Here is a 25,975-nt window from a genome sequence, read left to right as displayed (position 1 = left end):
CAAACACAGGTAGGGGTAGAGGAAAGTTGGCGAGCGACAAAAAAGGCTCGTGACATGTCATATGAGAACTTAGTTTTGTTTTCGCATCTATGTATCAGTTTTTCAGTATTTTGGTTTTAGAAATCATATTTAAAGTTTTGTCTCATTTATTTATCTCTATTTCTTTAAAGAATTGTCACAATTCGTGAGCCACATTCTCATATATATATATATATATATATAATATGACCACATGAAAAGCTCTCTAGTTTTTTTTTTTTTTTTTTAATTCTAGTTTTGCAATAATAAATTTTTTAAATCTAAATGAGACTAGATTTGCATGGAAAGTTATGTTTCTTTTTATATTTAGAATTAGTTTCAAATTGCCACTTTTAAAATGAGATTAAAATTTGATAACAATTGAAAGGATAAGGTTAGGGAAAAAGTAAAAAGGAATTGAAACAAGTAAGTTAGGACCTTCCCTTCTTTTGAAGGTCCTACTACCCTAAACCCCAAACTTAACCAAACTGCTTTTAAACCATGGAAAATGGAAAAATGAAAAACAAGTGAGTTTTTCTTTTCCTTTTTTTTTTTTTTAAAAAAAAAGTATAAAAAGACAAATAATATTTATTTGGTGTAAAAGAAAGGCTAAAAGGAAAGACAAAAGGAAAAAGAAAACTTATGGAATAATCTAAGTAGGGTAACCCCATAAACCAGAGACAATATGTCCTACCATCTTTTTACACCCCCTAACATCACAACATGTCGCTTACTTTTTGGCATCACCTTTCCGAGATTCTTTTTTCAGACCCTACAAAATAAATCCTTAAATTTTTAATGGTTGTCGCTAAATTTTACCCGTTCGACAATGTCGACTTGAGTAACTCAAACATTAGTGAGAATCCAATGTGTCTAAACATTTAAGTTTTCTGTTTGTTGGGAAAAAAATCTTCTACTATTACCGTTGGAATAAGTAGAAAAATAATAAATTAGTTAAATAAAGAAAAATTAACGTGAAAAAACTCTAAACTAGAGAAAAACTACACCGTCAAAGATTTTCACTATATAAGTGAGGATTGACAACTCAACATGCTAACTATTTCGGGAGTTGAGCTAAATAGAGAGCTAAAAACATAATTTCGCAAAAATATAAAGTGTAAGTAGATGAATAGTTCCTTAAGTGATGACCCTTGAAGTTGAAGAGTGACTAAAGTCGCTGACTCAATATGCCATTTTGGGGACTTAATTGAGAATAAGGATGAAATTTACTCATTCTCATTATATAGAGTAAGTAGGTGTGTAGTTTTTTTAAGTGGACTTTGGGACTTAATTGAGAATAAAGACTCAGAGACTTAGTTTATGATTAAACCCTAAACAAATTGTTCATTAGAAATTACATGGCTAAAACGAACTTTTGATCCAACTATATTTTCAAACAACTCATGAATGATTAATTTGCTTATAATGGTTATACCCATTAGCATAACCTGTCCAGTGTAGGTCTATAGTCATTTGCCCTCTATTAATGAATGGAGATTAATTAATGAAAGAGTTTAGTTAATTAATTTTGTAACGTTGGAGCTTATAATCTCTAGATATATATGTCCCTTGTTAGCTTACCAAAAATCAACTAAAATTAAATGTAACGAAAGAAAAATTTGGAATGTTTTAATTTATGAAGGATAATATATTAATTGTATTTAACACTATTAATGAAAAAGTTATTTTCAAATATAGCAAAATGAACTAAAATATATTTACAAAATATACCAAAAACATCATCATCTATATGTGATAGACTACTATCTATTTGTTGATCATGGCATATATAGACAGAGATAGTAGCATATTTTTGTCTATCGCATCTCATCATAAATAGACTATGATATATTGTAGAAAAATTATAAAAAATAGTAAATTTGACGAAATATTTACATTATTGATACTAATAGAATCTAAAATTACGTTATAACTTGTAAATATTTTAATTTATTTTGCTATTTTTTAAAATGTCCTATTTTTTATATATTTTATTTTATTTTACTATATTAAAAAAATAACAGCATTAATTATTCACAGAAAAAACCCACATAATTTGGTATAACCTTATTTTATTTTCTATTTTCAAAAAACAGAAATGTATTTTTTAAAAGTCTTTTTGTTTTTTAATTTTCAATTTTCTTTCATTATTTTAAATACAAATACAAGTTTCTTAATGAACTAATTACCAAATACCCTTATTTTTTTAAAATTAATTAAAAAGTAACAAATGTGTCAACAAACATGCATATCCTCATGTTAAAATAGATAATTCTATCAACTTTTAACACTAAAAAAAAAAAAAACTATAGGGGAAAATGGTTTTTAAAGAATATCATTTACATGAGAAATTTTCTCAAGTGTTTGATTACATTTTCTTCAAAAAAATAAAAAATAAAAAATTGTTTTTACACGTAACTTTAAGTTTTATTTGGTATATACTCAAACTATTTTGTGAATGTCAATTTATCACAGAAGACTTATAAAAAATTACTATACAAGAAAAGAAAATTATTGAATTTTCTTTGTATACATAATGAGCAAGTTGGGTCATTAAGTTAGTCATTGAAAAATGATAAACAAAGTTGGTAGATGGAGTTAGTCATAGAAGGTGATTGTCAAAACTAGACATCTCTAGAGTACTTAGCATTATTGGAGATGGACTTTGCTAAAGTTTGCCACTCGAGTTGTCATCAAAGGTGGTATATGCCAGAGTATACTGACAACGACAAAAGCTAGGCAAGTGGTGATTGTTATATTGGTTGTCAAAGTTACCAGTTTAATTTATGTTGGAATAAAATGGTATGTGACCATTCATGTACAAAGTTGTATTATGTTTCATAAGTGCACACGTCTTTTAAAAATAACTAACTTGAAGAAGGGACACAATTCCGAATGACCACAAATAGTCTATAAATACACATTTTCTTCAAATCGCTTAAGAAAACATTTTTCGTTGAATTTATTGGACTCAAAATTTATTTTACATATTAGGTTCTATATTTTCTCTATTATTTTTTTTAATGATATCATTCATATAACCGTTTAAAGTCATTGAAAACATTAAAGGAAGTGAGAATTGAGTTAAAATAACTCAACTCAACATCGGAGGTGAGGGAGTAGAATGAGTTAGTAATGTTAACCAACTAAGTTAGCAAAGCAACGTACGTTTTTGTTTCTTTTCTCTCACATTGATGAACAGTACAAAGTCGTTAATGAATATGGTTGCTTCCTGGTTGAATAATTTTTGATGGATGGGAGGCACCCTAGCTACAAAGGGAATCTATATATGTAACCCACACAAAAAAGAGTTGGGTCCATCAAGAGTGAAGGACATAATTAATTGAGTCCTACAAACTCGTCTCATCCCTAACATACCCATTACCCATCTCCCTTTCATCACAACACATCTCCCTTTTCCTTCCTTTGCATCACCTTCAAACATATTCTTTCCCAAATTATAAAAATCTACTCACAATAATTATTCCTTTAATTTTTAAAATTCCACTTTCATATACTCGTATAACTCGATAATTCAATTTTATTATCATTTGGGTTCAAACTTTACAAGTACTATCTACTTGTTCAATTTTAACACTTTTAAAAGTTTAAGAGATCAATTGTTAATTTTGAAAGAGTGTAATTATACCTCTTAATATCTTAAGGGTAATAATAATTATAAAAGGAAGATCTTAGAAAAACTAAACTAAGTCCTACTTAGTGTTTATATTCATTTAAGACACCACAGTATAAATAAAAAAAATTGACAAAATACATTGAATCTGAAGTTTTATTATTTACAATGATCGAAAAGATATGAATAGAAATAGAAAAAGTTTCAAAATCACACTTCAAAATATTTTTATTTTCAAAAGTTAATTACAAGATTGATCCTAGCTAAACTTTTAAGATTAGATCTAATGGTTCCTAAATTTCAAAAATAAATTTATTATATGTTTAAAATTTCTATGTTGTATCTATAGGATGTTTATCCATTAGACATTATTTTTTTAATTCATGGTCTTGATGTATAAATTAAAGGGTTTTCTATTAGATAAATAAAAATTGTTATAGTGTCAATAGATTTGGAAGTCTTAAAATTATTGAAAAGGTGAAGGTTCCTCTAGTGATATAAACTAAAAGCTCATAACCTATACAATCAATTAGACAGACAAGTCTAAAGTTCAATTTCTAAACTTTTTTTAAAAAAAAATTGTAGTGTTCATTAATTTCTTTCAAATTAAATACAAATTTAAGCTAAAACGATAAATAGTCAAACAATGAATTTTAATTATTAAAACACATTCAACTGCTAACTTCCAACTTTGTTAAAATATTTAAGTCTTAAAATGATTAGGTGTTTTTATTTATTATATTTTTTCTTATTATGTAATTTTATTTATTTCAGATAATAATTAACAAAAAGATGAGTATTAAAATACTAAAGAAATTATAGAAGAAATAGATGGAAATGAAGAGGCCGTAGAACTAACTATAAAAATATTTTAAACCCATCTTAGTATTTTTAGAATACTTGAAACTTTCAAAACAATTTTTAATACAAAGTATGAAATCTAGGAACATTATAGTTTATATAATTTAGACAACTTACTATATGGGACGACCCAAGGTGTAGTTAAAAAGGGAAGAGTTTGAAATATGAAAATTTGAAAAGGTTGTGAATTGAATGATTGAAGTAATAAAGAGGTAGGCATGAAATGAATGAAAGAGATTTGTCATTGTTTGTAAAGTTTTGAAATTTGGTAGCAATCAATGAATTGTCTATCAATTTCTAAGGTTTTTTTTTTATTATTAATAAAGTCCTAGATTCTTCTATATAGAACTTGGCAGATCCATCTAGTACCTACTACTTTTTATCACCAATATAAAAAAAAAATATTTGATTTGTTCATGTCTCTCTTGAAATTCCTTTTCTGTCCAATAACAAATAAAACATTTTAAATTAAAATCTAAACCTTAATGTTATGTTTTGAGGTACTTAATTAGACCTACATTGTTCAAATCACCTCAATACATAACCTTTAAATAATGCAATTTACAGTTAATTAACTAATAGTAAATACAAAACTTAAATGAGAAAATTAATTTATAACCATCATTTTTAGGAGTTGAATTTAAGTAATTTAAACCTTAGCTAATTATTGTTTCAATTTAAAAGGAGAAGGTATGGATCTATATAATTTTTTTGTTATCTTTTTTTGATTAAACAATGTGAGAGACTAAGTATTAGTAAAGAGTGAATGAAAACATAAAAACTCAACGTGGTTTCATCATATTAATGAGTGGATGAAAGATGTTGGGAAGAAAAAACTTACAAAAAAAAAAAAAGATGAGGGGTTACAGTAAGAGATTTATTTGCTTAGGGGTCACGTTGAAAGTGAAAGGGTGGACGGAGGGAGGTGTGTGGTGGCTCTTAAAAACCGATGGGTGGGGGGTAGCCAAAGTGAAGGGAGAAAGATTGAACGTGAAGTTGAAGTGAAAAAAAAAAAGTTAGGGATTTAAGTTTCGAACCTATGCCAAAGCCCAAGTTGTATAGTTGTCAGCATAAATAAGGTATATCCCGACGCCTAACTAATGAGCATCGATATAGACTCCATCTATATGTCGACACCTACAACATGGCGTCTACATCATACCATTTAAGCCAACTTATTTTTATTCGTTGGCGTTTATTCTCTACCCAATGCATTATCAGGGGCATCTGCAAAAACTTTATTATTATTTTTTTTTTTTTATATTTGGTAGTGAGTGATGCAAAGTGTATCCATACACATCATGGCCACATTTGGAACCTGAGCTAAGACTTGCAAACATATATGAAAGTATTGACAAATTTTCTAATTTTTTTTTATGAAATCTCAACTACACTCTACAATTCTCAATTACAATGAAGAAGGTATGTAGTCGTGCATATTGATATGTAGGTGGGAAACCCTCGCTCTGGAGGCCTATGAAAGATAGCTCACAAGCTTCAAGGATTGAGGGATCATTATCATTATATATCATTCAATAATATATATCCTCCTCTCTCTCCCACAACTCTATTCTTCATCATTTTATTTTGTGCATTTCTTTTTGTTTCTATCAAGCTTTCTAGCCTTCTCTCATGAGAGTCGTCCTTCCTGGAATTTTGAACTTCTCTTTGGACTCCATTTCAAACTAAAAAGGTTTCACTGTTATACTTATGGTGTAACTATTGAGTTTTTTTGTTTTTTTATTTTCAAAAATTAAATATATCTTCTCTCCAATTCTTACGATAATTTATACTTTTTTTAATTACAAGGGTTGAATTCTTAGTCAAATTTTAAAAATAAAAACAAGGTTTTAAAAACTACTCTTTTTAGCTTTTGAATCTAAAAAGAAAAAACTGGCGATGAAAGTAACGTCTATAAACTTAATTTTAAAACAAAAAACAAAAAAAATTGTTTACCAAACACGACATAAAAAATCCCGATTAGCTTTTTCTATTGTTTTTGTCTTTGTTTTCCCTACCATAACTTGTTTGAGTGGTTTTCATTCTCTTTTCTTCCACACGCATTTTACGTTCAATCTTTTTATTTTCTCTTTCAATATCAATGACTTTATTTCTCCCTTTCACCATTTTTTTTTCCTTTGTAGTATGACTTTAGACATATATATAATTTAGTATTTTTTTTATATCATAACAAAATGAGATAAAGCCTATAGTCTAGAGACCAACATCTTATAATTTAATTGTGTAGTCTCCTCAAATTCTTCAAGAGGGGAATATTGAGTAAGAGATAATTTTGACAAAATACCGAAAAGAGTAGGTTTACAAGGCGCGTGCATTTTGATTGCATGCTCTATAAGTTAACCCCTAATAAGTGACTCATGTGCGTTGTGAAAATTCTAATGTATTTTTATTTTGAGACGCCAATCTAATGGGTGGATTATGTAGCACGTGGAGATGATAGTGTTTGCTCTTAAACTCATTTGATGATGAGTAAGAAGGTAGTCTTGTACAAAGTTAATATGTTTAAGTTAATATGCAAAGAAATGTATATATATGTGTATAGGTGTGTGTATATAGTTTGAAAAATGGGGGGGCATTATTGTAATTTGGTGGATGAAAGATGATTCCATGAAGTGGGGACAGAAGAAGGTCTATGGGTATAAGGTGGGGATGGGGACCAAAGCTGTTATATTTATTTGTTTTAATTTTTAGATTTTTTTTTCCCTTTATATATATATAATTTTAACATTAATTGTTCTAAGTTTTATCTCCTTTACCAACACAACTATTAATATTATTTCACACCACAAATATATATATACACACATATTTTCTTCATTATTCCCATTATTATTGTTTCCTTCAAAAACCTTCTCTTCTCTTTTTCTTTTCTCTTATCCTCTCTTTTCCAATGGCAAAAGCTGCAAAACCACTTTCAGTACTTCTTCTTCTTCTTCTTCTTCTTCTTCTTCTAACCCTATTTATTACCTCTCTTTTCTCAACAATGGCAGTGCAAGGTCCCTCTCCCTCTTATCTCTTTCTCTTTTTCTCCTCATTCATCTTCTCACCTTTTTCACTCACATGACCTTTTTCTTCTCTTTTTTTGGTTCCAGGATTCTCCACTCGAGATCGGCCAGTACCCCAATTCTCTTCTCTACAACCAACAATACTCCCACTCGAGGTTAGTCGCATTAGCCAAATAATCTCGTTTTTTTCTACCCTATATATTTCACATGAACAATACTGTTTTTCGAATTCTACCTTTAGTTTAATAATGTTATTGTTAATTTCTTTTTACTTCTACTAGTTTTGTTTTTGTGTTGGTATTGATTTAATTTTGTGTGTCATTTTCATTCAAATTTGAAATTTAAACTATAGTTTTTGGTGTAACTATCTTTTGTTTGGATTAACCTTTTTTTTTTTTTTTTAATTTATAAAAACAACTTATAGTGATTTTAATTCATGTTTTTAAATTACCCATTGATATAGGGGCTTTTTTATGTTTCTTTTTCTAATTAATAAAAATTTATATGAACGGTTGTTTCAATCTATATTTATAAAATAAGAGTTAACCAAAATATAATGAAATAAGCATAAAAAAAAATTCAAAATTTTGAATTCACTTTTATAGTGTAATTTATTTTACCTTTTTTCTATATATATATATAAAAAGAAAAGTAAAATAATATATTTTATTTTCATATATATAGAAACTTGAAAAACTTGTCTTTATAAAAGCTTTATTATATTAAGTTTCAACTTTCATTTCACAAACTACTTTAATCTCTATATACACATGCTCCAATTTTTAGATAGGAGAAAGAGACAAATATATATATATATATATGTTTTAACATTTTTAGTTAACATATATTATTATTTTTGGTCACTCTCATACAATCATCATAATTGAAAGAAAATGGAGGTATGAATGATATATAAGAGAAAGCAAATTGAAATGAAGGAGGAGTAGTAGTAATTAAAGAGCTAATTTAGAAGTGTTATATTTATGGAGTTTAGGGTAGAAAAGAAAGGTTGAGGAAATGGAGAAGGGTGATGATTGGTTCAACAGCACCAACATGTACTTACAATGAATGTAGAGGATGCAAATACAAATGTAGAGCTGAGCAAGTTCCTGTTGAAGGCAATGACCCAATTAATAGTGCTTATCACTATAGATGTGTTTGTCATAGGTAATTTCTTCATTACTTTTATATTTCAATCCTCTTCCAAATTTTGCTCTCTGCTTTTTCTCTTAATGTCTAATCTTTTTTTCTTTTTCTCAAATTCATTCTTTTTCTTTAAACTCTTCTTCTTATTATTGTTATTGTTATTGTAATTGTAAGTCACTTGAACTTATAAATATATATATATTTTTCTTCGAATGGTGTATTTTGGTTTAAGAGATATATCTTTTTAGAATATATCATATTTTTAAACATTTAGAATGCACATCTCAAACACCAAACACTCTAAACACTCTATATTGTATAGTTATGAATAAAAGAGAATGAGAGAGAAAAATTAGTGAAAAGGATCAAATTTTCATTTAATTGTTTCTTATTTGAAAGGAATCTCTTAAATTTACTCTTGAAAACTCAAGAACACTAAAATGGTTAAATTGGATGTGAAAATAGTGAGTCTATATGCATATTTTTTGGAGATGAAGACAAAAAATCAAATGGTTATCAAACGGAGCCTAAATATACATATTTTTCTAAACTTGAAAACGATACAAAACAAAGTTAAGCTAAGATAGAATTGAAGTAATTGAAAAGTAGAAATGTTGTTGGAATGGAAGGGTCGATGAGGATGAATTTGCGAAAATGAAAGAAGGGGTTGATGGATATGGAGAGAGTACTAATTCACATGCCTTTAATACACAAAGGACACTTTGGGTTTGTCCCACACATTCACTCAATACTCACTCCAGTCAAATCAGATACCCTCTTCCCTCTTACCCCTTCTTCTCCCTTCTCTCTCATTTCCTTTTATTTGTTTTTTGTCTCCACATTTTTATTTCTTTTTCTCTTAAATCATACCTACATCTATTTTTATCACTATTTAAAATCACACTTATTCTAATCTATCCAAATATTACGTTTAGATACTCGTTTCCGTATGGTAATATTAAACTCATTTTGTTTAAATTTCACTTAAATTCTATTCCATTGTTTTCACTTTTTATGATTTTTTTGTTGGATTTTAATGCACTCATCAAATATGGGGTTTTTCAATTTCGTTGAAAAAATCTTTTTTATAAAATACATTTAAATTTTTTTTTCAATATTCCTATATGTACACCATTTATTTTTAAAATTTTAAAAATAGCAAAATAAATTAAAACATTTTCAAGCTATAACAAAAGTTTGGATTTTATCCATGATAGCCAATGATAGACTTCTATCGCTCGCTATCAATGTCATTGATAGAAGAATATAGCATCGACTATCAAAGGTTTGTTATTATAGAATCTAAAGTTTTGTATAGTTTTATAAATATTTTTATCAAATTTTCTATTTTTTACCATTCTCCTAAATTAAATATTATCAACTATGTATTTTGTTTTATTACGTTATATTAGAGTTGTTTTATTTTTCTAAAAACAAGATATTTAAATTTAAATTTAAATAAGTATTTATTTTATAAAAAACCTTAAATTATTTTGAGAAATTCAAATTAATATAAACCAAGTTGAACTTATATTAAATTAACTATAAACTATGAGCAATTTAACATATTCTCGTGTAGAAATTATCGGTAAAACAAACATAATTATCTAAATATTACTTTATCTTTTTACAATTATTCCTACAAAACAAACATGGTTATCTAAGAATGACATATACTTGTGATTATAGTTTTTAGACGTTTAAATATTTTATCAATATTCTTGAAAATAAACCGCCTTTACAAGTAATATTTTAGTCGGTAAGTATGAGTTTATGTAAATTTTTCGAGTTTTTTTGTAGTATATGACTTTAAATAGCACATAATTTACTATTACATCATGAAAAAAAGAAAAACAAGAATTAAAACTGGCTGTAAAAGTCTCAATCATAACTATTGAAAATTCAAAAGCAAAGTTAACTTTCTTTAGTCAAATTGTTGTCTTACACGATACATCCATTCGATTTGAATGAAATTGGTATTTAAGTTTACTCTTTCCTTTGCTTAAAGAAAACATTGTTAATCTTTTCATTAAAATGCTACTAATCTATGGGAGATTGTTAAAATGACTTGTAATTGTAATCACTTCTACTTTTTAATTTTTATCATTTTAATTTTAAAGTTTGAAAATTATGTTTACAAATAATGTGAGTGTTTGATGACTACAATTCTAATGTTTAATTCTTCCTATTTTTTCATCTATTTGATTTTCTATAAACTAGCATACGTATGAAATCAAAGGTTGTGTAAATCTTGAAAAGTAACTAGTGACTACAATTTAGCACCGAAGTCGATTTTGTTTTCATGACAACGAATCTTCTACGACACGAACAACAATTAAGATCTATACATTTAACAGCGAATAACAAAATTTTTCCTTGCAATTTGAGTGCATCGATAATTTTGAACTCCAACCTAACAACAAAATCAAATGTTATATGATACTTGATAGTTGTCTATATCTTTCATTTTTCTTCCTCTACCTTCATTTTGACAACTTTAAAAACCAGATCTATATTTTCTTTTCTAATATAATAAACCTTTTACCTTAATCAATTTTTGTCAAAATTTGAGTTGCTACATTCATGGAATGATACCAACACCAACATTTTAAACCTTAATTTATGTGTTATAGCTTTATGTAAGAAGATTTGCCTGCTCAAAACGAGAACTCAAGTAAGAAATTTTAGATTTTTTAGGAAAATTTTAGATAACTTAAGAGAGGATTTTTAGATTTTTTGAAGGATAATTTTGGACTTGAGAGCCAGGAAAGAAGTTAAGCTTTTGGTCTTAGAAAAGGCAAAGAAAAAAAATACTTAAAAATCCTACAAACTCAATAAAATAGTCAGGTCAAGTTGTCTCAAAAAGTCTTGTAGCCTTCAAAAAAATATCTTACGTTTAACCCAAAAAAATGTATAAATGCTATAAAGCAATGAAACAAAATAGAATCTAAAGGATGAGTGAAGACTTGAAGGAGAGATTAATATCCAAAGGGCTAAAAGTCACAGTACACAATCATCTCACATATATACGAAAGCAAACTTGGGATTTTCCCACCATTTCCTTGGAGTGGTAACTGGGAATAGAATGAGAATTGATGAATTTTAACAATGGTGGAAAAACTGAATCCATTGCTGAAATAGCAATCATCTTGCTTACATTTTTGTACCACTTGAGGCTTAAGCATCATTTGTCAGTTCTTGATCTGCAATGTAAACAACCATTAGGACTTTTGAACAATGAATAAAAGTAACCAACCATTTTGTTTTATTCTACTTAAATCACATTTTAGTTTACAAACTTTCGAGCTTATTTCATGTTGATCCATGCGATAGTACGAGCTTTAAGTCACATAACCTGACTAAGCCAAGTATTGGAAGGGTAAATACAAAGTAGAAAACTAATAGGTAACTCAAGTGAAAGTCTCCATGAATCCATACCTTGCTCAAGTACTTCTTATGTAATTTCAACGCCTCATTACACGCTTTTTTGGCATCCAGATTTCCAGTTACATCACCCAAGATCTAGAGCCAAAATCATGGATCAAACATTAAAAAGAAATATCCACAATAATTCTATCATGAATGGTAAGATACAATGAGAGGGAAAAAGAAAAGAGAGGTACATCCTACTTACGTTTACAACATCATCCAAACCTTTGGCTTCCTTGAGAATTCGCTTATTCTTGGTCTCAAGAACACTTGCAACTAGAAAAACTGGAAGTGGAAGCTGCTGGTCATTGGATCCCATCTTCACATTTTTCCTCTCAAATTTGCCAAATTGTTTTAGGTGTTTGTCGTTCCCACTGGTTCCTGCTCCTCCCTTTGAAGCAGATCCTGACTCATAGGATAAGAACATATTTGGATTGTATTCCATGGCCCACATCATCTGAAACCAGTCTATATTACTGTATCAGTTAAACAAATTTTAATATATACATACCAAAAATATGGCTAATGTCAAACATTCAGGAATTTTTACAATTTAGTCCACATCCATATTTATCAAAAAGTTCATTTGATCCCTTACTTTAATATTTTACAATTAGTGCCCATTTCAGTTAGTAAATGTTAATATTAGTCAACGATAAACTAATACGACGTGACATTGACCGAGTTGGTTGATATTTAGAGGAAATATTCAACTACTTATTTTGAATTCCTTTTTGCAGAGTTTTTAAGAAATTAACAGACATTTTCACTTTTCTTTCCTCATGTGGCCTAGTTCTTCCTCTAAATTTTTACCAAGTATTACCATGTAAGCTTTTAATATATGTTAATTTTAACGCTCACCAACAAGAAAAGTGTAATTAGAAGATAAGAGACTAAAGGAAACTTTTCAAACAATAGGGACTATGCCTAAACACCCTAAGGATTTAACAGTATATTTAGCCTAAACACAGACAACACTAAGTAATACAGAGCTCCTCCAGTTTTTTAAATGAGGCTGTAAGTTTGAAAGGTTAAATAAAATTTGGGTAACATTTATTCAGTACTTATAGCCACCACTTTTTATTTTGTTTTCAACAGGTCAGTTTTCATTTAAAGAAATTGTAAAGTTAATAGTTTTGAAAAAAAAAATTGTTTGGTATCAATCTGCAAATTATTATTTAAAATTCAATCAATGTAGCAAGAAAAGTACAACAATTATAAAAAATGCTTGATAACCAAAAGTTCAATACTAGATATGGGTAAGTAAAAGAGAAAAATGATTTATTGTTATTAATATTTGGTTTAATTTAAAATGATTTTAGAGTGGAAGAGATCCAAGAGGAAGAGTTCGGTCGTAAAGTTTAATTTGGAGAAGACATATAATAACATTGGTTTGGATTCCTAGTTGGATGTCTCAACACCTATCTAATCTAGTAAAGATTGTAGATTGTCTAACTAGGAATAAGGAAGTGGTCATCCATCCTGAAGGGATTAATTCAGGGAGAAATTGGTGAATTATCAGCACTGTATGTCAAATACAAGGCTTCTAGGGTTACTAAATCTAAAACACAGTAATAGATAATAGAGGTATATTTATGAGGCTTAAGAAAGGTGATCCTTTTTCTCCTTTACTTGTTGTTTTCCTATGAGAGATGTAACAATGATTTTATTGAAGGATTCTGCTAAAACTATTTTTTTTTTTGATAAGAGACAAGTATATTCATATAACAAAACAGAACAGCCTAAGGGCGAGGGATGAGAGGGCCCTCCCCGGAAGAAGCTAAGGAACTAAGACATAATGGCCTTCCAATTGTTGAAAATCATAGAAAGGCTATAATTACAAAAGTGTTTGGTGTAATTCGTACTCCACCAAGAAGCTGTGTGTTGAACCACAGTCCAAAAAGAATCAAAAGAATTAAATCTATCGTCAAAGATTCTGCTATTCCTTTCTTTCCAAATGCTCCACAAAAGGGAACGCGTCGCGCATTTCCATAAGATGTTTCCTTTAGGGCTGTAACCTCTAAAGTTAAGACCTTCAATCATCCATCTATCAATCTTGCTAGGAAGGCAAAGCTCCAAATCGAAAATACCAAACAGAGTGTACCAAGCTTTTCTTGTGAAGGGACAATGTAGAAATAAATGATCCAACTTTCTCATTTCTCATCTTGTGAAGGATTCTGCTAAAACTAGGATTCATATTTTCTCATTTTCAATTAGTGAATGTCACAATATTGTTTTGCAACGATGGTCTCAAGAAAAACTTGAAATACGTTTAGAGGCCTTAAGATTGAAGGGTGGGTCTACTAGGATAAATCAGTGATTTATGGAAGAATGATTTAAGGACCTCTCCACTTAATTTATTTTCCTGAAAATGGCGAACTCTAATAAAATTTTGAATAAAGAATTCCCTTTGGTGATTTCTTTTCTCAAAAAGAATGCTCATAGTTATCAGGCAGAGATTGGAAAGAAACAATAGAATACATGACAAGAAATCAAGAACAAGTCTCAGGAACCAGGGCCAAACTCGGTGTATTTACAAAAAGGAGACATAACCTCAATAAATAACTAAGAGGTCCTCGGTTCAATCTAGTGGCCACCTGCCTAAGAGTTAATTTTCTTGAGGTTTCCTTGACAACTAAATGTTTTAGGGTTAGAAGGATTGTCCTATGTGATTAGTCAAGGTGTGCATAAGCTGGCCCAAACACTCATGGATATACAAAAAAAAAAAAAAATTAGTGTGCTTATTTATTCTTTTAAATTCGAGGTTTTGACTTTATAACATGTCTATAATCAATCTAGATTGGGTTCACACTACAGGCTGGCATACCAAACGTTGAGGTGGTAATGGAACAGGGAGGAAATGAGTTCAAGCTCCATGGCAGAGATCTATCTAAGACATTAAAATCCCATGAAGTTGTTGACAATCAGATTTTGTAGTAATATGCGATAGCGTGTAGCTAAGCGCACATAGCACTTTAATATGTTTGCTCTTGTAGTAGACACGACACGTCTTCACTATTTCAATTATTGGTTTCCTTTTATTTCTAAAGAATATTATCTCATTATTAATTAGTCCCAACAAATGTTTTTCAGGATTACATGTTACAGCATTTCACATCAAGAAGTCCAGACCACATCTCCTACCAAGCTCATCAAATAATAACTCTTTACCTCCCAAAGATATAAACTGTCCACAAAGGAGAACTCTCTGCGAAAAAGCACCATCAACATCCGAAATGCAAACAAATACTCTCCACCATCTAACTCCTCTGCAAATATGAAAGTATAATCTTCTGTGACACAATCTTTAAAATCAAACTTCAAACCCAAAAAGAACCACGAAAAGTGAGAGTAGTACGGACAAAAATATTGTGAGTAATGTGAAATCAATATTTGGTATTTTATGAGAAATACGTATATGTTGTATTTTAATTCAACTCTCAAATCAACTTTTGGAAAAGAATGCATTGAGCTGAATAAAAGCTTTCCAAAAAACCAAAAAAACAAAACAAAACAAAAAAGCATCTTCCAGAAAATAAAAAGGCGTCATGGATGAATAAATGATGAATGTTCCATCTTCGAGGTTTTAGGATGAGTATTCATCAACATAATTAGAATTCTACCACGTGTATAATGCAGCATTTAACATTTTCTTAAGCTACCCTATCATTACCATATTAACACTTTTTAATAAATGGCAATAAGCTAATGGTTCCTATTTGGCTAATAGGGTAGTTGGCTTTATCAGGATTTATGTTAAAAATAGAAGAAAATAGTTTTAATGTATCATCAAACCATATGGACCGAACTAAACCTTTTAAAATCATAAACACCAATTTTAAACTGTTCAAACAATACAACTAAATTGAAACTTTTATAACAACAAGGCACTGAAATGGTGCATTATAAAGAAACTCAGCATACATTTTCTGAATTTGGAGAGTGGTCATGACCATGATATAAAGAGTGAAATCGCAAATAAGTAATTCCAAACTGACATTTGGAGTTGCATATAAAATTGGAACAAAGAAAAACAAAAAAAGGAGAGACAAAAAGAAGAAGAAATCACTCCTATTGTATCTTGGTAAACAACATAAGCAAAAAATGTAGTATGTGGGTCCCCTACTATTAGAAGATGATTTTGAAAAGAAAAATCCATACCAAGATGCTGATGAAGCTTAGGATCAACAATTTTAATTACTTGTGATAACGTACTCAGCTGAGACTGCACACCTATTGTACCAGTACTGCACCTAAAGTTTTCTCTCTGCCATTACGGAGAGGGGAAGAAAACAGAGTGAGAGAACTGAAAAGGGGGCCTTGTAAATAATAGATTCTAGAATTGACAACATTGAGCATTTCATTTTGGTTAGAAAATGACTTTACTTGAATAGGATTAGGCTTAAAGGTTGTACAACCGTGTCCTTAAGTTTGAGAAAGTTTTACTCACGTTTCAAGGATGTGCATATTTAATCTCTGTACTTGAAAAATTAATAATTTGCCATGGCCACATCTAATCTTGTACTTATGTTTTCAATAAGTTCTTGAACATTTAATTTTGTATCTAATAAGTTTTTATTTGGTCCTATGGAAGGGAATGTAAAGCCAAGTATCCTGGAAATATTTGTCCAAGTAAAATTCCAATTCAATCCTTATAATTTGAATTTAATTCCAATATGATCTTAATACAATAGTTTTAAAAAATGATCATTTGGTCTCTATGGATTAATTGAACCTCACAAATCATCCCTAAAATGTGTTTTATCCAATTGAAAAACCCACCTATGTCCTTCCATGTTTTATTCAACCCTAACCTTAAAACAGTCCACTATTACTGCTAGCAAAATGAAAAAAATTGCGAGATTTATCTTAACGATGAGAACCAAACTATGATTTTTAAAACCATGGAGAGCCCTTCAGAACTAAATTGAAATGGTTAAAACCAAAACCATGTGGGACCAAATTGAAACTATGCCCAATCTATAATCCAACTTTGTAATTTAAACATATCTTTTTTCAAAGAAACGTAATATAATCACATTAAACCCGGAACATAAGATGTACAAAAAAATTTATCACCAACATAAGAAGATAATAGTGCACACCAGTCTTCGCATTGCATGGTCAAAACACCAAAAAGCATCTGCTTCATTTTCTAGTAGAATTATAATTGGTGAGCAAATATCATTCATCCCTGCCAAAAACATCAGAACTTCCAATTGGAATGTATCTCATAAGAACTTTAATGAGTGGACTTGAGCATTTTACTGTGTTTTGTGAATTAGGAAGCATTTTTAATTTCCAAATAGTTCTGTTATGTAACTTTCATCTGATAAAAGAAAATTTGGATAATGCCTTGTAAATTACTTTTATATTTTAAGCACTGTCTTACTCTAAGAAAAAATTGGGGGGGGGGGGGGGGGGGGGAGGGTACTTGCCTTGCATATAACCAACTTCTCCATCAATCCAAGCATAAACGGCAAGAATATCCCAAAGTTTTGCTTGATTAGCTTCATTCTCATAATATACAAGAGCTCGATCTGTACGAACTACATCCAAACCTGCAAGTCAAATTCTATAGCTTGAGTTAAGCACAACTCGTAAAAACAACATGAGGTAAATAAAATCATTGGTAAGATATGGCATACAATGCTTGAAGGCAAAAGCATTGGAACCTCAGACAATTATCCATTTTTTGCTTAAAGGGCAAATCACTAGCTCACAACTCAAACAGAACTTACATCTCATCTACAACACCAAACATGTTGTCATGTTAAGATCAGCACAGCACACAGATAAAACGGCAATAGGTCGTGGTGCTTAATTTATATCAATATGTTTCATCTCTGAGTATGGGTTAATAGAGTTAGCTCTTCCAAATGCATGAATAATGCAATAGTTAAAGAAAATGTACTGCACGAAAAAAGAAAGAAAAGAAGCTTTCCTTTGAATCTAAGAAACTCCGACACTACTAAAATGGCTAAGTGTCGGTTGTCCAACACTGACAAGCCCCCACACACCTCTAACACGACATGCCATCTGGCGTGCCATTATTTTATTTTAAATATTTTATTTCCAACACAACGACAACAGCTTCACGTCCATTGTTTAAGGCACTTTCCGTTGTTTAGGGTGGGGCATTGCAGTGTAAAATTGGGCTCTCTCAAACTAACTTTTTTCCCTTCTGAGTGGTTTTCCCTTGTAAGAAGGAGAAGAAGAAGAAGCAGACATTCCCTTCTGCATGTTGGACACACCACACATTCTCAGAGCGTGACACAGTACCTTTTGTAATAATATTTCCTAGTTTATCATCAATACCCACTAATTACTTTTCAAGGACCAAAATATTTCTCAAGTTCTATTCTTAGAGAGAATCAAAGATCCAGTACAAATATTTACAAAAAGATGAGAATGAATGAATATAAACAAATAAAACCACCTTATTCGTTAGAGTTGACATATACTACCGTTAATCAAATCCTTACCTATCTGATGTAAGGTTAGCTTCCATTCAGTAACTTTCTTGTCTAAAGCAGAATTGTTTGCATCTAGAGAAGATCTGGAGGATGTGCCCACGGTATCTATTTCTTGTAAATTTCTACTTCTTTCCTCCTCTACCGGCCGTCCATCCTCAGTGACAATAGCAGTTGTAATGAACCTTCCAGTACCAATAATTGGAACCATCTTTTGACATTCATCTTTCCAGATGCCATATTGCTCCCTTAATAAAGTCAATAAATTATTTTTAAAAAAAATGTGCCATCCTGCTTCCTAAGATCATGAGAGTACATTGGTTGGTGTCTTGGTGATCTAAAAACAAGACGTTGACATAAGAAATTTAAGGATAAATAGCGTTGTATTCCATTTTACTGTTTTAAGAATGTACTTGGTAGCAGATTCAGCAGCAGCAGATTTAGAATACAAGAACACCAAACATGTAATTATTGTTTAAAAAAGTTTCTATTTCTGATTTACAAAATTCAAAGATACAATCCAGAAACTATTTTTTGAAGTATTCCAGAACAAAACAAAAAAAAAAACCATTGGGCTTATTTGATTCGACAAATCAGAAAACAAGAAATTGAATCAAGATGCAATACCATGACAAGGAAAAATGATTCATTTGAAAAAAGCTACAAATTATGTGGAAAAAGACCGCAGTACAATGTATACTAATATTTGGGAATATAGATATATTATTAGAAAGAAAAGAAAAAACTTAAAAATAGAAGCATGCTTGTTTTTGTAATAAGGATGTAGTTTTCTGTTATAAATCCAAAGAACTTGCAGATTGAGATCTGATAATCCTTGCAGAACACTCATATAAAAAGAATACTTTCTCAAACCCATCCCATGAGTAAGAAAAGAGAACTAAACTCAAGTTACAAGATGATTTGAGGGGAACATATGTTTCCTACTATGACCGAGTTTTGAGTTCCTATTTCTACAAGCCACGCGTAAATATGAAGAAATATACCTACGTTGTCGTCTGATTCCATTCCTTTCTTCAAATGTGCTATTTGGATCGTAACAACCCAAACAAAAACTCCCAAACTGCACCCTTGATAGAAGGGTGAATGCCCTATTACAACGAAAGACATAATCAGGGTTAGAAATAGTTGCACAAGCCTTTTGCTACATTTTGACATATTAAATCAGCAATAAACTGTCCCGAGAGTAAGAATATTGCCATTTTCAAAACTAAAAAGAACTTAAACTTGTTATTGGAAGATTTGAGGTTGTGCTAGACAGAAGACTGCTGCATGTGGTGAGTCAAATAAATCCGTCTGATTTTATGTGAAATCCTTTATAGAAGAGCCATGCCCTTCTTCATTACCAAAAGATTTATAAAAGGTTTCAGTTAGCTACAATTTTACATTCCAACATAACCCTACAAATAGGACCCAAATTACTTAAACTTGTTAAAAACTGAAGGTGCCTCAGCAATGGGTATGGTAGTACTTCATACTCAACCACGGTAGAAAGAGGTAATGCACCTAATAAACTCCCCATCCCCAACAAGTTCAATAGAGAAAAAGCTTCTCGATCTGTTAATGGTACCAAATAATCTCATTGAACAATTTAAAAATAAAGAGAAAATTCAGCCTGATAAACTTTAGTGCTATGAGTAGTTTATTGTAATAGGTGTACTATGAACATAGATGATGTAATGATGCATACAAGGTTAATATTATAATTGTTATCAAATAAATATATATTACCCCACGGTGAATTCGTCTTAACACTTTGGCTATATCCAAATGGCCATCTTTAGAAAATGCTGCATCCCATCTTCTTGCACTAAGAGTTTTCCCCGGCTGCGACATAACAAAATAGAAACAGTTGTATGCATAGTCCAATATACTTGAAATAACTGAAGTCATCATCACAAGGAAGATCAAATTCTAGGAGTGCAAAGCATAAAAAGTTATGAGTGAGTTAACTGAAAACAAAACATATTCCCTTCTTTATGTATTTAATTTTTTGAAGGAGTGAGTATATTGGGAAAATAATTCCAGAATACTCAACTACTAGCACAAATAGCATTCCAAAGAGGATTTTTCTTCTCATTTTGAAGTTTAACTGATCAAAAGACTTTAAAGGTTCTCATACCTTAATTTTAAAGCGAGTCTTCGGAATATCTGCTTGGCATTCAGGTCTGATTGGATAAAATGCATCCAGCTCAGTAGCTGCTGCAGTATTCGTCATAAGAATCCCAGATAACTTCACGCAACCAAGCATCCAAATCAATTAGCCTGTCTCAACCATCCAAGTAAGTAATTCTGTTAAAATAGTTATCAACTTTAAGGGAAAAAAAAAAACAATTTTCATTAAGACAAAGAGAGGTCAAGGAAAATCATTTTTAAGGGAAAAAAAACCAAGTTGCTAACAATAAAAGAAACACAAAAAGTACCCAAAAAAAGAGAAGCTAAACGAAATATATGTCCTTTTTCTAGTTGAGAAACATGCCTTGTTGGGAATTTGAACCTCTAATCTTTTTGGACAAAATCACGACACGGTAACCAGTTGAACTATTCTCTAAGTTGATAACAGATACACAGAAATTGAATACATCCACACTTTGAGAGCAAAAGGATAAACATCCTGTTCCATATGCATTCTGTAGTTCATAACATTTTCACCACCATAAGACACCAATCTCCCAAGTTCTAAACCAATGTAGACTCCCTCAAATTGAGTAACTACAATCCCATCTCCTAACAAAAACCATTCAAACAACAAAATTTATAATATTAAACCAACCCACATATTTGAATGTAAGATCAATCCTCTCAAGCATGCCAGAAATCACGTCAATAGCCCAATCAAGAATGCAGTGATAGGATTTCAAGAATTCATTTCAGATTACAATCCACGACGAAACTTCAACATAATAAATGGGTTGGTTACCTTAATTACAAGCGATATAAAGAATCAAAGGAGTATGTGAAAGGAGAGTCAAAAAGGTTCCTCGGTGATTTTCTTGTCAGAAGAAGAGGATTGAAGAGGCAATGGAATGAATGAGAGAGAAATTGGGAGAGATTGAGAAAGCGAGGAATTATGCGAGGAATGGGGAAGACGAATCGATTATGAAATATTTATGGGTCGACGAAGATTGATTTGATGAAATCGCTTTGAATCGCTGTGTTCCTCCTACTAGTTTTTGACTAATTTTAGAGACTCTCTCGTCTAAATGGGTTGGAGGACTACAAACAATGTCCATTGAGCCAAAGAGCTTCCATTTTTATAACAAAGAAAATGTAATTCAAAATCAACATTACAAGTTTTACATTTGACACAATTCATTCTTAGGATGAGAACAATAAAAGTTAGGTTCAAATCATTACCTTTTGTAATAATAGCAATTCAATTTCAGATACTCTTAGTTTAGTCATTGCCATTGCTTTTTATTAGAGTTGATAACCATTCTAGTTTTCTTTCCTTTTTAAATATTAGACTTCATTTTCTCAATTATTTATCAACATTTGTACCTTCTTCCATGCACCAGTCTAACTTTCGGTCAAATTAAAAGTTTAATTTTAAATAATTGACATATCTGAAAATTAAAATTAATCACAAACTCTATATTTGGTAAATAATATATTTATTTCTTCTATTCTTAATAACTTTTCACTTCCTTTAAAAAATTGCTTCAAAATTAAAGTATAGGGTTGATTTATATTATACAATGACTTAGGCTTGGTTAGTTTATAAATCTCCATGTAAGATGTCCTATTAAAATCTTACTATATTTATAAGATATGGATACAACTCTACCAAAATATTCTTTGTTGAGTCTAATATATGCAATTGATGAGATTTGATTGTACTCGTTTAGGGTAGAAGTGGTTAGACATCGACTCTTTCACTGTGTGTATTTGAGATGTATTTGTAAAGAAAAACAAAATAATATATTTGTTTATAGTGTCAAGAAATAATTTTATGTGATCGAAGTTTAGGAAATAGTCTAAAAAAATTGCGATGTACCCTAAAAATTTAATATAATAAAAATATCATTCCATGATGTTCATTTTTCCTAATTGTTTTTTTTCTAACATTATTCCAAAACAAAAATTGCCATGTTATTCCATTTTGAAGCTTCTTTCAACCTTACTAAATTGCATAATGAATAATGCAACTTAAAAAAATTGACCCAAGACTTCAAAAATCACTAAACTTCATTTAAAAGATTATAAAAAATAATAATTTATTAATGCATATAATTGTTTAATCCCAAATTCCCATTGACTTGAAAGAAACTCCTAAAAACATCTCAATGACTAACCAACCACCAAGCAATTGAACTCTTCAAAGATCCAAACGCTTAATTCCTCAATCAAAGAAAAAAACTTGAAATAAAATACACTAAATTAAACAAATAAAAAACAAACAACAATCCATCATTTCCCTCTCTTAAAAAGTCCAAACCTAAACAAAATTACCAAAAAAAAAAACCCTCCATTGATTATCAAATCTCAATGCCTTGTTCTTCTTCTTCTTCCAATATTTCTCACATGGTTTCAACTTTTCTCCTTCTCCTCCTCTTAATCCCATCTCTAAAAATCATCATCAATGGCTTCAACTCCCTATCCACTTTAGCAATTTGCCTATTCTTAAAGGCCCCACCTTGTCTTATTCTTTCCTTTCTAAAGGCCATTAAACTCCCTGCCGAGGCCTTTTTGAGTGCATTTCAAAGCCTTGGTGAAGCTTTGAAGTCTATTTTTGTTAGCACAATTGAGATGGGGTTTGGAATTATAAGCTCTTTTGTAATGGGTGTGTTGGAGGCTGTGATGAATGTGGTTTTTGGGTCTTTTGTTGAGTCAAGTGCTTCTGCCTTTGGAGGGCTTTTGGAGAATACTAAAGGTTCTTGGGAAGGGTTTAATTTGTTTGAACAAGTGAGGGGGATTATTGAAAGCTTTTGTGAGTTTGTTCTTCAACAAGTTTGGGAAATTGCAACTTCTTTTGCAGGTCAGAGGCTCAAGATCAAGTTTGTATTATTTTGTTTTTTTAGTCGCTTTCAAAAATTTTGGCTTATACATAGTTGAAAAGTTTAGAGGTCATAGAATAAATTGATTGAAAATGAACTTGTGATATTTTGAAAAACAAAGAGAAATTATAACCTAAATTAAGGATTAATTAAGGAATAAAAAGAGTTTGAGTTTAAACTAAAAATGTTCACGAATTCATTCTCAATTTCGAAATCATTAGATTGTTAAAGGGAATATTAACAAAATCATATCTTAGTAAAAATTTAATTAGATTTAAAGGTTGTTTTAGATATATATATATATATATATATATATATATTAAAATTTTAAACCAAGGTGGGGACATGGTCGAGTTGATCAAGTCAATGATTGGGATAGATAATGTATTGTTTATATCTTACCTCGTATTTAGTCTCTACAAGTAATTGTTTGATGAAAGTTAAATTCAATTTAGTTTTTTAAGTTTCAAAACACTTCACAACTTAGTTACACTTTGATTTTTACAAGTCGGAGAAGTTTTATGTTATACATCTAAAACAACCTTTAAATCTAATTAAACTGATCCAACCAAACATAAATAAATATGATTGAAAGTGTACCGTACAATTATTATATGCTTACGTTTTTTGATTTAGTGGTGATTTAACAGGTGGGATGTTCGAGTTCACGATGACGAATATGTCTACGATGTTTAACGAACCTGGTTCAGTCATAGGAGGACTAGTGGAGACGTTGAAGGGATCATTAATGGATGGGGTTGGTTCATGGATGGAAGGAGTTCAAGGTATTGTTGAGAGGTTAATAGAGAAGATGGTGAATACGAGTTCTGAAGTGGCGAACTCTTCAACATATGGTTTGTTTGAGATTGTGAAAACAGTGTTTAATTTGGTGGTTGATTCGGGTTATAGTGTTGGAGGGTTAGTAGAGAAGACACGAACTGGATTGGAGATTCTAAAAATGGAAAAGCTTCGAGGGATTATTGTGAACATTGCTAAGATAAGTGTGAATATGGTTATTAATTATTTATTTGGTTAAAATCTTCCATATTGTTCTTTTCATTATTTTTTTTTTGCAATAATTCTTTTGATTCTTACACATTTTAGTCCCAATTTTTTTTAGAACAAAAACATTATTAGGTTTAAATTAAACACAATAAAGGAATATTTTTAAAAATAGTAAAATAAGCTTAAATATTTATAACATATAATAAATTTTTGAGTTATATCAATTATAGATATTGATGGACTTTCATCACTATATATCAATATGACCGATAGAATCATATCAGTGTCCATCATTGATAAAATCCAAAATTTTTGTTATACGCTGTAAATATTTTATCAAATTTGTCATTTTTGTATCTATGGTTGAAAACTTCATTTACTAAAATTGTAATTCATCCTTATCTTTTCTTTTTTATCTAAACCTTTCGTCTATATTCATTATTCAAAAGATTCCAATTTAGTTGGTCAAGTTTTAATATTTTTAAGAAATTAAAAGGAAAATTTTCAAAAATAGCATATTTTACGAAATATTTACAACCTATATTCTATCACTGATAGTTATTGATATGTTATAGTATTAGAGACTATCATTGATATAATCCAAAGTTTTGTTATAGCTTGTAAATATTTTAATTTATTTTTCTATTTTTAAAAATGTTCCAAATTAAAATTTTAGTAAAGTTTAGGTTAAATAAGCCTCTCGATTTAAAAGATAAATTCTAAAGATTCACGAATTTCTAAATTTATATATCAACTTATATGTCTACAAACTAGTTTATATATAATAAATTCATAAACTTAGGATTTTGTGTCCGACTTTATAACATTTTTAAAAGGGGCATTTTTAAAAATAGTAAAATAAATTAAAATATTTATAAACTATAGCAAAATTTTGAATTCTATAATTGATAGTCTTCACTCACTATAACATATTAATAACTATCAGTCATAGAATTTGCTATATGTTGTAAGTATTTTGTAAAGTTTGTTATTTTTAAAATTTTCTCTTTTTAAAAAGATCATGAGAGATACGGTGAACTAATAAATTTATTGGGTTATAAAGAAGTGTTGATCAATACGAGAGATCTATTAAACAAATTTAAAAGTTCAATCATCATCCAAGGTTCTATTAAACATCAACCGTTAGATGCATTTTAAAATTCACAAAACGCGTATTACTAGACACACAACTATGGAGCTCATCAACTAAGTTTATAACTAATCCTAACTTTATTTGTACTCTTTTGATTATAATATGTTAAATGTGATTGATGGTAAAGTTTGCATACTATGATTAATTAGAAAGAAAATTATATGTAGGATGATGGTAAGTCAAAATTTATGTCAATTTAATTTAAAGTAAAAGTC

The 25,975-nt window shown here is 29.9% G+C and overlaps 3 protein-coding genes across 5 annotated transcripts; 2 read left to right on the top strand and 1 right to left on the bottom strand.

Moving 5' to 3' along the window:
* The first annotated feature begins 7,254 nt into the window (after positions 1–7,254).
* LOC116405216 (EPIDERMAL PATTERNING FACTOR-like protein 9) lies at positions 7,255–15,577 on the top strand. 3 transcript variants are annotated; one of them, XM_031889146.1, is made up of 4 exons: positions 7,255–7,530; positions 7,627–7,694; positions 8,534–8,706; positions 15,208–15,577. In XM_031889146.1, exons 1-4 carry the CDS (start codon positions 7,425–7,427, stop codon positions 15,272–15,274), a joined length of 414 nt encoding a protein of 137 aa, XP_031745006.1. In that variant the 5' UTR covers positions 7,255–7,424; the 3' UTR covers positions 15,275–15,577. The 3 variants fall into 3 exon arrangements, with proteins under 3 accessions (XP_031745006.1, XP_031745008.1, XP_031745007.1); XM_031889148.1 differs by lacking the exon at positions 15,208–15,577 and adding an exon at positions 14,932–15,137; XM_031889147.1 differs by lacking the exon at positions 15,208–15,577 and adding an exon at positions 14,914–14,974.
* Positions 11,539–21,872, bottom strand: LOC101216437 (TBC1 domain family member 15). Its single transcript, XM_031889145.1, is given in 13 exon segments — positions 11,539–11,888; positions 12,124–12,207; positions 12,320–12,571; positions 15,286–15,383; positions 16,276–16,381; positions 17,220–17,308; positions 17,553–17,675; positions 18,600–18,835; positions 19,592–19,653; positions 19,655–19,696; positions 20,337–20,432; positions 20,728–20,870; positions 21,526–21,872. Coding segments are annotated over 12 exon segments (1,329 nt in total). The 5' UTR covers positions 20,857–20,870; positions 21,526–21,872; the 3' UTR covers positions 11,539–11,876.
* Positions 21,873–22,956: 1,084 nt separating this feature from the next.
* On the top strand, positions 22,957–24,664 carry LOC105436268. Its single transcript, XM_011661463.2, has 2 exons — positions 22,957–23,583; positions 24,253–24,664. The coding sequence occupies exons 1-2, from the start codon at positions 23,094–23,096 to the stop codon at positions 24,636–24,638; spliced, it is 876 nt and encodes a 291-aa protein (XP_011659765.2). The 5' UTR covers positions 22,957–23,093; the 3' UTR covers positions 24,639–24,664.
* The last annotated feature ends 1,311 nt before the right edge of the window (positions 24,665–25,975 follow it).

Source organism: Cucumis sativus, chromosome 7 (assembly GCF_000004075.3).
Source record: "Cucumis sativus cultivar 9930 chromosome 7, Cucumber_9930_V3, whole genome shotgun sequence".
Lineage (NCBI taxonomy): Eukaryota > Viridiplantae > Streptophyta > Magnoliopsida > Cucurbitales > Cucurbitaceae > Cucumis > Cucumis sativus.
Note: the sequence above shows the minus strand (reverse complement) of the source record. Positions and strands in the feature narration are given on the sequence as shown.